At 46.1% G+C, this 13,951-nt stretch overlaps 1 protein-coding gene across 1 annotated transcript in view; it reads left to right on the forward strand.

Moving 5' to 3' along the window:
• The window catches only part of adar (adenosine deaminase RNA specific), a gene marked incomplete at its 3' end in the record, with an annotated part of 20,147 nt that extends 8,598 nt beyond the window's left edge, over positions 1-11,549 (forward strand). The window contains exons 6-15 of the mRNA XM_080858166.1: positions 114-373; positions 3,136-3,289; positions 4,599-4,767; positions 5,069-5,162; positions 5,513-5,629; positions 5,961-6,091; positions 8,366-8,548; positions 9,298-9,410; positions 10,917-11,044; positions 11,249-11,549. Of these exons, the coding sequence (XP_080714292.1) occupies positions 114-373; positions 3,136-3,289; positions 4,599-4,767; positions 5,069-5,162; positions 5,513-5,629; positions 5,961-6,091; positions 8,366-8,548; positions 9,298-9,410; positions 10,917-11,044; positions 11,249-11,549 (1,650 nt within the window). The remainder of the gene's footprint in view (positions 1-113; positions 374-3,135; positions 3,290-4,598; positions 4,768-5,068; positions 5,163-5,512; positions 5,630-5,960; positions 6,092-8,365; positions 8,549-9,297; positions 9,411-10,916; positions 11,045-11,248) is intronic.
• Between the last annotated feature and the right edge of the window lie 2,402 nt (positions 11,550-13,951).

Consider the following 13,951-nt stretch of genomic DNA (forward strand, 5'->3'; position numbering starts at 1 on the left):
GGTTTAAGAGGTGCAAGGGAACTATCTAATTCTATCTCTCTCTCTTCCCTCTGTATCTGCATCATATCGTTCTCACTTTTCTCTCTCTCTCTCTCTCTCTTTTTCTCCCTCAGCCTCAGCCCAGCTTCCTGCCCAGCGTAGAGGTTGGCGGCAGCGCCGGCGGTGCTATGCAAACACCGGCTCTGCCAGCGTGCCCGTCTCTGCCCCCTCTGAGCGCGGCCGAGCTGCAGCGGGCACACGATGCCGGCGTGGGGGACCTCATCAACCACCTGAACAACAACGCTGTGTCGGGCCTGCTGGAGTACGCCCGCGCACGGGGCTTTGCTGCCGAGATCCGCCTGGTGGGACAGAGTGGTCCGCCGCACGAGCCCAGGTACACACACACACACACACACACACACACACACACACACACACACACACACACACACACACACACACACACACACACACACACACACACCACAATTTGCACCTGTCCGTATGCACATACTACATACACATTAGATGGTGGATCTAACCGAATTTTTCTGTCCGAGCCCGACCCGCCCGACAGAGTTGTGCCCGAACCCGGCCCGAGACGACAGCCATTCAAATATTTTGTCCGAGCCCTACGGAGTCAATGCACTTGCTCACACAAACAGGAGCTGTTGAACGCACAAGCGCGCATACGAGGGCAAATAAGCATATATAAATAAAAAGATTCACATTGCAAGAGAGGAATGAAATAGCCTACACATTACACACACAAGGCATCTCCTATACCTAAATAAAACTTGCGTTATATGCTACACTAGAGGAGGCACAACACACAAGTCTTACCATTGAAAGTATTTTCTTGAAAACTTTAAGTGCACGGCAACATTCGTTATAAAATTATCTACAAAGTCCAACCATCAAGGTTAATCCATGTTGTTGTGAGAAAGAGGACGGCAGCAATCATACCTCATAAAAAAAAAATCATACTTCTTACATTGGACATATCCAACAGACTCTCAGATTATAATCCGCATCGACTACAAAGCAGATATATCCCCATACAGTAGATTTCCCTTTGTTTAGTATCGTTTAAAACTCTCCAGATGACCGTTTGTTTTAAACTTCCTCCACTCCACGATGCCAGTTTGCCGCCAGCTATCGCGATGTCACAGCTTGGACATAAACAAATTCCCGCAACAGGAAGCAGGCTGTTATCTTCAATGTTCCGACGGGCTCGGGTCGGGTATCCATCTTCTCATACACGTGTTCATATATACGCACCAACTGCTCGCAAGAGGCGTATGAATTTGTGAAGAAGTGGGTGAATTTGAATTTGATGTAGTCCAGGGTATACGCAGGTACACGGAGTATACCCACTTATTTTTCAGTCAGCATTGCGTGTACCCACTTCTCAAAACAGGGCGTTTATCCTGTGCTGTATGGGCTGCTTAAAGAAATTACAAAGTTAAGAGTATACCCACTTCTCCAGGGACCACTACACCACTGGTCAGGGGGCCTCACTAAATAGTGTGGTTACTAACTAGCCTATGTGGCTGCTGTCAGGTTGGAGGGACTTAGCTAATTTTTGTATCTCTACCAATCAGCGTAAGTTTCCCACTGATGGGAGCACAAGCACACCTACCCTTTGACATATACACACACAATACCATTTGCTTGCATATGCACACGCACCACAATGCGTGCCTATGCACACACATACATACACACACACACATACATACATACATGCTCTCTTTTGTCTCTTCTAATAGCTCAAGGGTTTTTAATTGGAGGTCTGCGGCCCTCCGGTGGTCTGCGACTGCATTGCAGGGTTCACCATTGACCTTTTTTATTTTTATAAATTAGCTTTGATATTTCAACACATTTCCAAATTACTCTTATCTTACTTGATATTGTGGAAAATATCTAAAATAAGAAAAATATGTCTAAAGGAGATTTACGCTGCCAGAATGTAGGTGCACCTACCTATTCAGTCTATGGTAGCCTGTGCTTTGTAGAATGTGGCGGCGGCCGTTAGCGATCTATCCTGATAATTTCACATATTTAAGTGTTATAGGCAGAATATGTGTGCAGGGGGAGGGGGTGGCGGCGGAAAAAAAAAAGGTACAGCACTAAAATGTTTTGGGAATCACTGGCACATCAGTGGGCTGCGGATTACTTACTAGTCAGAATGGTGGTCCCTGGGACAAAACCGGTTGAAAACCCCTGTAATAGCTAATAACAAGTAAAGCCTGGTGGTTGACCCAAAACACTCTGGGGAAATTACACTCTGTATCTGGATTATCCGCCTTTTCAAAACACACACACTCGCTTACTCACTCACGTACTCACTCTCTCGCTCACACACACACACACTCACTCAAATTCATTAATAAACTCATATTGGCAAGGCAAGTTTATTAATATAGCACATGTCATACACATTGGTAGTTGTGTGCTTTACAAACAGATGAAAGAACATAGAACAATTAAAGATTAAAAAGGTGAAGTGCATTAGATCAGCTAAAAGAACAGAGAAAAATATTAGATAGGAATTCAATCACTATACAAGAAGCATTTGGGAACAGTTGGGTCGGACATCTTGATCTGGAACTGGCTACAGCTGAAGCACCTTTCATGGACCACACACACACATACACACAGAAATATACTAAACTTCTATAGGAGTGCTGTCCAGAAGACTCGTGTACACAGTCACAGGGGGGTCGTAACGGCACAGAGAAAGGAAACCTCTCTGGAAGCTCAGTCTCACACACACCCACATGCTGGAGCCATGACGGGGGGTAATGGTGCATGGAGGACCTCAACTCTCATCATGATCTCAGCGGGATGCTCATATCACATGCACACACAGTCAGGCATTTTCACACACACACACACAGTCTATCATTTTCACACACACACGCACAAAGTCAATCGTTTTCACACACACGCGCACACAGTCAATCGTTTTCACACACGCACAGAGTCAATCATTTTCACACACAGACACACACACACGCAGTCTTTCATTTTCTCACACGCACACACACACACACACGCAATCTGTGGTTTTGAGAATGTGTAATGCACTCAGTCACAGCTGAATGCCATCAAGGATGTTTTTGCTCCTAATTTTCTCCCTCTCGCTCTCAGGTTCACGTATCAAGCCAAGCTTGGCGGCCGCTGGTTCCCTCCGGTGTGTGCCAGCAACAAGAAGCAGGGCAAGCAGGAGGCGGCCGACGCGGCGCTCAGGGTTCTCATCGGAGAGGCAGAGAAAGCCGCACGAACGGGAGAGAACAGTTCAGAGGTGCGCACACACGCCCTACACACACACACACACACACACACACACACACACACACACACACACCTCTGCATAATGCACTACACACTTCAGTTCATGTTCGCACTCCCTCTCAAACACCCATACTCACACACACACACACACACACACACACACACACATACACACTCACAGCATCACATAGCCCCGGAAACCCCTCCCTCTGCATACAGTCACTCAAGACACACCTTGACACTCTTTCCCACACACACACACTCACACACACACACACACGAACACACCCAACTCTCTCGCACACACACACTCATAGTTTATAGTTTACCTTGAACTTTAATCACCTTGACGTTGGAACAGAATGACCCATCAATCAGTTGTAATTGGTGTTTGTCAGCTGGTAATGAAGGCCTGTAAACAGGCTCTGAGGGTGATCAATCAAATAGGGTGTTTTTGGGGCAGCTCATTGCAGAGGTAAAACAATACAGATGTATCTACATGCAAGAAGTAGTTTGAAAAGAATACATGCCAATAAAATCCCTGCAGTGGGGGGGTTCCTATTTTAGTTTTTATATCAATCAAATACAAGTCCAATTCAGTTTCATTCATGGCAAGTCCACTCTTGACACAGACTGTTTTTCAGTGAACTTAAGACTTTTGTAGACTATAGTGTCACCATACAATGAGCTATCAGACTTCCATCACTCTTCTTGTCATTTAAAATAATAACCTACGTAAAAAAAATACGTAATGTGGCTCTTAGAGGCTTTTAGATGCTTCAAACACTTGAGTTATATCCACCCCCGTTAGGAAGACCTCTACACTCTGCCAGTTAGTCCAGACTGCACAGATGCACTTAAAACCACTCTTGCTGCTATTGTTAAAGTCTGTGCGAGTGTCACACCATGTCATTTTGTGTTCTGTAATTTAGAAAGATCAGAGGAGCTCCGCTGTGACTGTGTGGGTGAGGGATTAGCATTGTGTAATGTGTCTATCAGATACACACATACACACACACACACACACACACTAAATAAGTCTTTATTTCCCCTCTGTGAGGTAAAGGGCCTAATAAACGTTCAGTGGTGTCCGTAACATGAGTGAGTGGGTGTTCTTAAAGGACACTTGTGTCAGTTCTCTCTCATACACTGAGTATTAGGATGATATGAGCAACCTGTCTTTCTTGCTAGCTTTTTTGCGTCTTCTTTTCTGCTTCCCTTTTTCTTTGTCTTTCATTTGTTTCTTTGTTTCCTTCTTTCTCTTTGTGTGTGTCTGTGTGTGTCTCTCTCTTTGTCTGTGTGTCTCTCTCTCTCCGTAGTTGCCAGTAACGGGCAGCACCCTCCATGATCAGATCGCCATGCTGAGCCACCAGCGCTTCAACGCGCTGACTACCCGCATACAGCACAGCCTTCTGGGTAGGAAGATCCTGGCCACCATCGTCATGCGGAAGGGAGACAACCTGGGGACCGTCGTCAGTCTGGGAACAGGTAACACACACACACACACACACACACACACACACACACACACACACACAGAGGTCTGCATTCATGAGATAAGAGTCTTGTGAAACCCCACAAAGACTTCCCTGTTGGCAGGGAGTCTGGATAGTCTCTAGTCTTGGTAGGTAGGTGCCAATGACATGCAAAACGCAAATCTTTATTTTGTTTCGTTTCACCCAGATGTCGAACAGCAACAGTCATGAGCAAACTTTCTCTGAAGACACGTGACTGGCGATGCTTTTCCCAAACAGTAAATAAGACCTAATGCTGCCTTTCATGTGTGCAGGGAATCGCTGTGTGAAAGGCGAGGAGCTCAGTCTTAAAGGGGACACGGTTAATGACTGCCACGCAGAAATCATATCCAGACGAGGGTTCATCAGGTACACATGCCTCTCTCTCTCTCTCTCTCTCTCTCTCTCTCTCTCTCTCTCTCTCTCTCTCTCTCTCTCTCTCTCTCTCTCTCTCTCTCTCCATATCTTTTTCCCTTCTACCCCTCTCGCTCTGCCCCCTCCTGTCTCATTTTTGTGGTTCAACAGACTAGGTGTCATGTTCCAGTATTAGTCTGATGGAGCGAATAAATACACTTCCTGCAGTACAGTAGATAAGGAGTGTTCTCTCTCCCTCTCCCTACCTCTCTCTTTCTCTCTCTCTCTCTCTCTCTCTCTCTCTCTCTCTCTCTCTCTCTCTCTCTCTCTCTCTCTCTCTCTCTATTTTCTTCTGTGTTTCTCAGGTTTCTTTACAGTGAGTTGATGAAGCACTTGGAGGGTTCAGAGGAGAGCATCTTTGAGCCCGGCGAGGAGAATAAGCTCAAAATCAAGCCTGACATAACCTTTCACCTGTATATCAGGTGAGTCTAGACACACACAAACACACACACATACACACATACACACACACACACACACACACACACACACATGTAAGCAACCCTACACACACTCACTTAGATCTACATTTCCTTTTTTGAGTGACCACATAAAGTGCAATTTCAGTATTACGTCTACCTAGACCAAGGATGCACCGCAGCGAAAAAGCAAGATGCTCAAGTACACTCATATGTGCATGTGTCAATTTTAGCACTCTCACTTGGTAGGCCTTACGGTTCTAATAATATCTGCTTTCTCTCTGTTTCCCTGTCTCTCTCTCTCTCTCTCTCTCTCTCGCTCTCTCGCTCTCAGCACGGCTCCGTGTGGGGACGGGGCGTTGTTTGACAAGTCGTGCAGTGAGTCGGCCACGGAGGCAGGCTCCGGGCACATGCCGCTCTTCGAGAACGCCAAGCAGGGCAAGCTGCGTACCAAAGTGGAGAACGGTATGAATGGGTCACTCCCTACAAAACCCTCAACCTCCAGTCGTGTCCTTTGATTGCCCCTCTGCCATGCTACGTCTTCTGCTCAGCGGCTCCTGAGGGAAGAGCACATCTGTGTGGAAAACCTCAGGGGAGTTTGTGATTGATGAGAAGTCTTACAAACCACAGCAGCAGACAAGATGCGCATGGCACACACACACACACAGAAACACATTCACACCACACTGAGTATTGATCGGTGGGGAGGTGTGAAAATAGGTCAGATCTCATTCTGTGGGTTGGACCTCGCTAGTCATTTAGCATATCATGTTCACTCTTCTGTCTGTCTGTCTGTCTCCCTGCTTTCTTTCCCACTCTCTCACAATGCTCATTTGTTGCCTCCCTGTCTTATTTTCTCCTCACAATCTCCATTTCTCTTGTGTCTGTCTCTCTCTCTCTCTCTCTCTACCCTATTCCGAACAACATCCTCTGTCGTCTTCTCATCTTTATTCCTACCTTACCTAATTCCTTTCTCTCTCTCTCTCTCTCTCTCTCTCTCTCTCGACCTGAGCGGACGTGCGTGTTTGAGCTGCGTGAGTGTGAGGGAGCAAGTGCTACTTTCTAACTTTTCTCCCTTTGTGTGTTGTTTATATGTGTGTTAAGTCATTTAATTATTTTGGTGGCACTTCGTTTTACAACTACTGGGGTTTTGGTTTAGCTGGGTGTTGTAAATATCACTGGATTTTGACAAACTAACCCGCCAGCACGGGATCAAAATTGAATGTACCGCAAGTGTGGAGAATGTTAGTTTGGCGGTTGGTATTTTAATTGGGCACGATAACGTGAAGTCGGCTTCACGAATGAACAATGCGGTGGTGCTTTTTCTCAGCACAATTGCGTACGCTAATGAGGTAATTGTGAGGGGTATAGTACTCAATGACTCCTACATGCCAGTCCTCCCACTCAGTACTCCCGCCAAGAAAGTAATGATTTCAAATGTACCCCCGTTCATCAAAGATGAGCTTATTGTTAAAGAGTTGCAACGCTATGGCAAGCTGGTTTCGCCTGTGCGAAAAATCCCGCTGGGATGTAAATCGCCCCTCCTACGGCATCTAGTGTCTTTTAGAAGGCAAGCATACATGGTCCTAAATAGTGGCATGGAGGAGATTGAGCTAGTGTTCAAATTAAGGGTGGACTGGTTTGATTATGTGGTGTATGCAACGTCAGACACTGCGTTGAAATGTTTCAGTTGCGGTGGAGTAGGACACATTGGGCGTTTTTGTCCTGGTAAAAAGGGCAGCACTGAAAAGGAGGACACTCCAGCCAAAACCAATGTGGCCGAGTCCCCCATAGTTGTTCCCCCAGACACTGAGGTAGAACCCTCGGTGGATGGGACCGAGGGAAGCGGACTTGAGGGGGGTCTTCAGTCCGTAGCTGAACTGATTGTGCTTGGCCCCCAAGCCGTGGCCGGTGATTCGGTGGTGATTGAGCCAGCCGTGGCAAATCTAGCTGCGGCTGGACCAGGTGAAACTGGGAATGAGAAGGGGCATTCAGTAAAGACACTGACAGTGCCTCAACCGTCAGTGGAGGTGGTTCAGGCTGAGGCTATCGAAATAGACCCAGTCTTCAAAGTACCGGTGAAGAGAAAAATAGACCCGGTGGAGGTTACCGGGACTAAAGTGAAAAAAGACGCACACACGAGTGGTAATCTGGATAGCGATTGTGAATCCATTGACTCAAACTGGTCCGAGTGTTCGCAGGGAGAGGCACAGCTCTCCAGCGAAGACACGAAATATACTGCAGAGCATAAACGTTTTCCTACGCGACACGAAAGGGTTGCGGAAAGTGCAGGTGGAAACGTTTTTTCCTGATTGCTCGCAGTTTGTTAATGATGTTGGCTGTTTCATGAGGGAGGGTGCATTTGAGGATAATGATGTTTTTCGTCTCCGGAAAATATTGGGCAAATTGAGGAAAAAGTTGCGTGATAAAACAACTAAGCCTACTTAGTTTATCTGTTTGTGTAAGGAAGGGTTTTGTATGACTTGTAATATTGTTTTTGCTCCTGTGTTGGAATAACTGAACCTGGTTTCAATTGTGTGTTATTATAATGTACAGTGATTTTTGTTTTTGCAAACCAATGGCAAATTTTTCTGTGAAAAAACTGTGTGCTCATTTGATGATGATTTCTATTTCCGTTTTGTTTTGAATAAGGTGTAAAATACTGTTGGTTTTACTGTTTACAAAATAAAAGTTTTTTTATAAAATCAAAAAAAATCTCTCTCTCTCTCTGGCTCCCAGGTGAGGGCACCATCCCGGTGGAATCAAGTGCCATCGTGCCCACGTGGGACGGCATCCAGCATGGCGAGCGCCTCCGTACCATGAGCTGCAGCGACAAAATCCTGCGTTGGAATGTGCTGGGCCTGCAGGGGGCGCTACTGTCACACTTCGTGAACCCCATCTACCTGAGCACCATCACCCTGGGTGAGGCCCGAGGCCTACCACCGGCCACATCCACTGCTCGTTAACCTAATAAATATTGTACTGGCGTTAATTATCGGATGCCGTGTGTTATCGGCAAACGTTCGCGTTGTCATGTGAATCCATTATTAAATGTAGTATTTTGATTGTTTAACAGAATGGCCGATGTTTAACACGATGTCCGATAACTGACATAGCTACGCTAATGTCCTAAATGAGTGCTGGTTAGAATTTGGTGATTACCAGAGTGTCTCATTTCTGCAATCTACCCTGGAAATGTTGGCGAAGTTTTGGAATGTCGGTTATATTCTTATCTTCTCTCTGTGCCTTTGTCCGCTTGAAGCGTAGGTCAGTGGTCTCCCATACAAACACTTGTAGGACAAGAGTAGGTTGCCAGGACGGCACGGACTCCTTTATTATGGAGAAGACAAAGCAGTTAAAAAATGTGTTTGAGTGAATGATGGCATAACGTCTGGCTACGAATTCATTACAGCAGTTTGTTTGCATAGGAGGTGTTGCTAATAATTTAACAGTTTGACGAGGGCATACTTTACCAAACAAGACACATACAGATTGTTTGACTGGTTTCTGTACAAGCAATTAGGTGTCTAATGAATCATGGGTGGTTTGACGGCTAACTGAAGGAGGATATGGGATTAATGCATGTATGTATCAACATGGGTGACTGAAGGAGGATATGGGGGGAAGGTATGTATGTATCAACATCTCATTTAAGTTTACTCTGATTTTAGGTTACCTGTACAGCCATGGTCACCTGACCCGAGCAGTCTGCTGCCGATTGGCCAGAGACAGTGAAGCATTCCTAAAGACCCTGCCTCCACAGTACACTCTAAATCATCCAGAGGTAAGCACACACACACTCTCACACACACTCTCACACACACACACACACACACACACACACACACACACACACACACACACACACACACATCACATGATCAAGGTGCATATGCACCCCTACTGAATACTCATGCAGCGTGCCTCACTGAAAATGGTGTTCAGGTTTAGATTATAATAATATCAGTACCACAGCTTTGATGCTGCACTGACAAAATGGTGCAGAAGACTCATTTAGCCTGTGGGAAGTGGTGTGGTGGAACTAGGGTGGAAACGACATCCTCCTTTCTTGATCGTTTGTGTTGATGGATTGATTTGAATGTCAATTAGCTAATCTGACCTCTGGTCACGTAGCTTTGTTTATCGATGCAGTCATTGGGAAGAATCATGTTGCATTTTCATCTAAAATGTTTTTATTTTGAACCTCTCCAATTATGCAGACAGTGGAAAAAAAGACCAGGCTCATCCATGACTGTCTGTTTTTGTTTTCCATTTATTTAGATTTTTTTTTTTAATCAATTCCAGATATTAACCAATTAGGCCCTAATAAGTCATCAAAAGACTCATTTAAAATGAATATCAACAATGCTAATGTGAATAAAATGCGGGTGGCATGTCATTTAAGGATGAGACGGTTTGATCAAACGGTAGATATGAAAAGCACCCACTGCCGTGTGGTACCCTGGAGTTTCCCAGGGCCCTTACGGTGGCTGGGCTCTGTCCCCACATGGCTTCAGTCCAACGGCAGAGCAACTCGTCAAAAGTCCCTCTCCAGAGGGGAGATATGTCGTCTGAAGTTGATTGTGTTTTCCAAGATGGATTCTCTTATCTTGACTCTCAATTTACTAACAGACGAATACTCCCCAGGGCTCTGTCTGGACACGGTGCTATTCCATTATTGGGACGCTAATCATGTTTTTTCGTTGTTTGTTTTGAAGACCAGACAGATTTTCTTAAAGCCACCTTTAGAGAGGGTCTCTCCTTTACTCCATGTTTCTAACCCTCACACTCTCTCTCTCTCTTTCTCTCTCTCTCCCTCCATTCTTCTCTTTCCCCCTCTCTCTCTCTCTCTCTCTCTCTCTCTCCCTCCATTCCCCATCTCTGTCTTTCACTCTCTCTCTCTATCTCTCTCTCTCTCTCTGTCTCTCTCTCCCTCCCCATCTCTCTCTCCCTCCATTCCCCATCTCTGTCTTTCACTCTCTCTGTCTCTCTCTCCCTCCCCATCTCTCTCTCCCTCCATTCCCCATCTCTGTCTTTCACTCTCTCTATCTCTCTCTCTCTCTGTCTCTCTCTCCCTCCCCATCTCTCTCTCCCTCCATTCCCCATCTCTGTCTTTCACTCTCTCTCTCTCTCTCTCTCTCTCCCTCCCCATCTCTCTCTCCCTCCATTCCCCATCTCTGTCTTTCACTCTCTCTCTCTCTCTCTCCCTCCCCCCATCTCTCTCTCCCTCCATTCCCCATCTCTGTCTTTCACTCTCTCTCTCTCGTCCCCTCTCTCCTTGTCATGTCAGGTTGGGAGGGTGAGTGTGTATGACTCCACACGTCACACAGGTAAAACCAAGGAGTCCAGTGTGAACTGGAGTCAGCCGGATCTTCTAAGTGTGGAGGTGTTGGACGGGACCAAGGGCAAAGTGGACGGGTGAGCGCCTCTTCGTTTGCTCTCTCCAATATTGCCGTAACAGTTGTTGATGAGCGTCTGCTTGAATCGGTCCTGTGGAGGGAGTTATGTGGAATGAAATGCATTCGTCTCACTTTCTGTCACTCACTGCTGTTTCCGTTCAATTGTGTCTCCCTCTTGCACTCTTTTGCTTTATATCCCTCCCCCCCCTGCCCCCATCTGCAGGCCGAAGTTGGAGATCTCCCGCGTGTCCAAGTCCAGCCTCTTCCGGGCCTTCCAGGAGCTGTGCCAGCGCGCCGGCCGCACAGACCTGATGGCGATGCCCTCGTACGCGCAGGCCAAGATGGCCGCCGGGCCCTTCCAGCAGGCCAAGGGACTTTTCTTCCAGGCGCTCGGCCAGCAGGGCTACGGGGCCTGGATTGGCAAGCCCCTGGAGGAGAAGAGCTTCGAGGGACACGAGAGCAACGGCGCCCCCGATGGAGCTAGCAGTGCCCACCCCTACAGCGCAGCATATCAGAGCCAGTGAAGCCAGAGTTGGGGGGGGGGGGGGGGGGGGGAGAGAGAGAGGGATGAGTGAGTTGTAAGAAGAGAGGAGTAGCCAGCAGGAAGTGACATCCCTACCAGAGTGATTGGAGTGGAAGGGGGGGAGGGGGGAGAGAAAGAGGGATGAGTGAGTTGCAAGAAGAGAGGAGTAGCCAGCAGGAAGTGACATCCATACTAGAGTGATTGGAGTTGAAGGGGGGGGGGGGGTGGGGGGTCGAAAGAAAGAGAGGGGAGGTAGGGTAGACTAATTTCCTCAGGGGGGCTTTACCCCTGACATCATCACTCCGGGGGAGTTGTCACAGTAACCAAACTGCATAGAAAACAGGCTTGGCAGTGGTAAGGCAAGCTGCGACTAGTGGGCAAGCTAACGAATTAGATACTTAAAAGGGGGGTAATGTCTGAAAGAGCTTTCTTTAGTTTCTTTGTTTGTAGAGATCGCGGTTCTCTCTCTCTTATATACAATCATAGAACAAGTATGCTGTTGATAATCTCATAGCAGAGGTATACAAAACTTAGCATCCATAGTTGCATTTAGTTCTTAAACGCCTCAGTGTTAATGGGTAAGTTCTTTCTGTCTGATGTCTGGTTCCCAGCTCCATCCCCAGGGTCCTATGTTTCTTCACCTCCAGCTGTCCATCAGTGTTGGCTACTCCTTCTGAATCCACAGCCTTGTCATTTTCCGCCTGTTGTTACTGTATATGTTTTACACACTTTTTCTTTTTTTTTCGTTAACTTTCATTTTGACAGAAGGTGCAAGAAATTGTATACATAATATACATACAGATACATGCACACACAGATATATACCCTCTATTTATATATACCCTCGGCACTGTTTGTGTGTGTGTGTGGATATATATATATATATTTGGATTTGTGTGTTTATGTAAATGTATATATTGTATGTATATATTTTATAGATAAATGACATGTTTTATATTGTTAAACTTTTTTTAAATATTGAGGATTTTTTTTTGTTTTGTTTTTCTTTTTCTTTTTTAATGAAGGCAACATATTGGTGGCCTGCCATAAGAAGAGTATCAGTGAACATGCACACACTCGCATGGCTTCACACACTCACACACACACACACACACACACACACATGCCTGCACACACTCACAAGCCTTCACACATGCAGTCTGCCAGTCAAGAGCAAAACCCAAGAAAAGAGGAATCCTATCTTGAAGTCCAAATCGAGTTAATGGCTGTTGCGTTCAAAGAGCAGCTCTTCCTCTTTGCCGCCCCCGCACACACACACACACACACACACACACTCACTCACACACACACACACACACACACACAGACACTCACTCACATACACACACACACACACACAGACACTCACTCACACACACACACACACACACACACACACACACGAAAGTCCCACGGCTCAGCACTGAGCACATCTTCAAAGGGAGGGTCTCAAACACCCTTTCCTTCCCATCAACATGAAGATCTCTTCAAAGCCTTCCCTGCTCTTTCCCCCTCACTTGTACGAGTGTGCGCTCAAACGGGTTCCACTCATACGGTACACCAGCAACTTGAGAGTTTTTAATCCATGTGCGGCGATTGGGCTACATACCAATGCTCAAAATGTTGTGTGGGGGGGTGTGTATGCATTTCTGCACTAATGCCCTATACAGACACCACTGATTAAGTTTAGTTTTTTTTTTAATGCTGCTCAATGTTCACTATACTGATATTTGGTCTGATCTCTTATCTTTACAGCTGTAGTATTCTAAACTGTGAAGGCAGCGTGAGGTTTTCTCCTGCAATAAACAGATTGAAAACCAGGATCGATCCCTGAGTACTTTTGATTTATTTCTCTTTTGATATATGTTTATCTTTGTTATTTAGTAGACATTTGATGCTAAAAATAGTCAATTGTAGTTTGGAGCTGTTGCAGTGTGTGTGTGTGTGTGTGTGTGTGTGTGGGTGTAGCCTTGTTATCCTTATGAATCTGGACAAACCCATTATGCGTAGCAAGCAGTATGGTTTCAGAGAAGGTAATCCTGAATTTAGGGGCTACTTGTGTGTCATTGAATGGAAGTGATGTTGTAGTGACAGCCCACGGCCTGTAGGAGGAGTCATGTACACGTGGATACAGTCGATAGAATGCTTTCCTTGGTAAATGAGCTTCATCACAAATGTATGCATGAACCCAGGGCTGCTCCTGCCTAATGAATAAGTCAATAGTCTAGTCTGCAAGGCAACTGTCAGGTGTTTGGAAATAATGTGTGTGTGGTGCGATTTGCAGACTCTTAAAATAAATATACCTCCATACAGTGTCCAGAGAAGGTGAAAAACTGGCCGTCACAGTGAGGGCGATGGGAGAGAGAGAGAATGTCAGCCTTTGGCGTTCCGTGCGGAATTGCA

The sequence above is a fragment of the Sprattus sprattus genome (genome assembly GCF_963457725.1).
Source record: "Sprattus sprattus genome assembly, chromosome: 19".
NCBI lineage: Eukaryota > Metazoa > Chordata > Actinopteri > Clupeiformes > Clupeidae > Sprattus > Sprattus sprattus.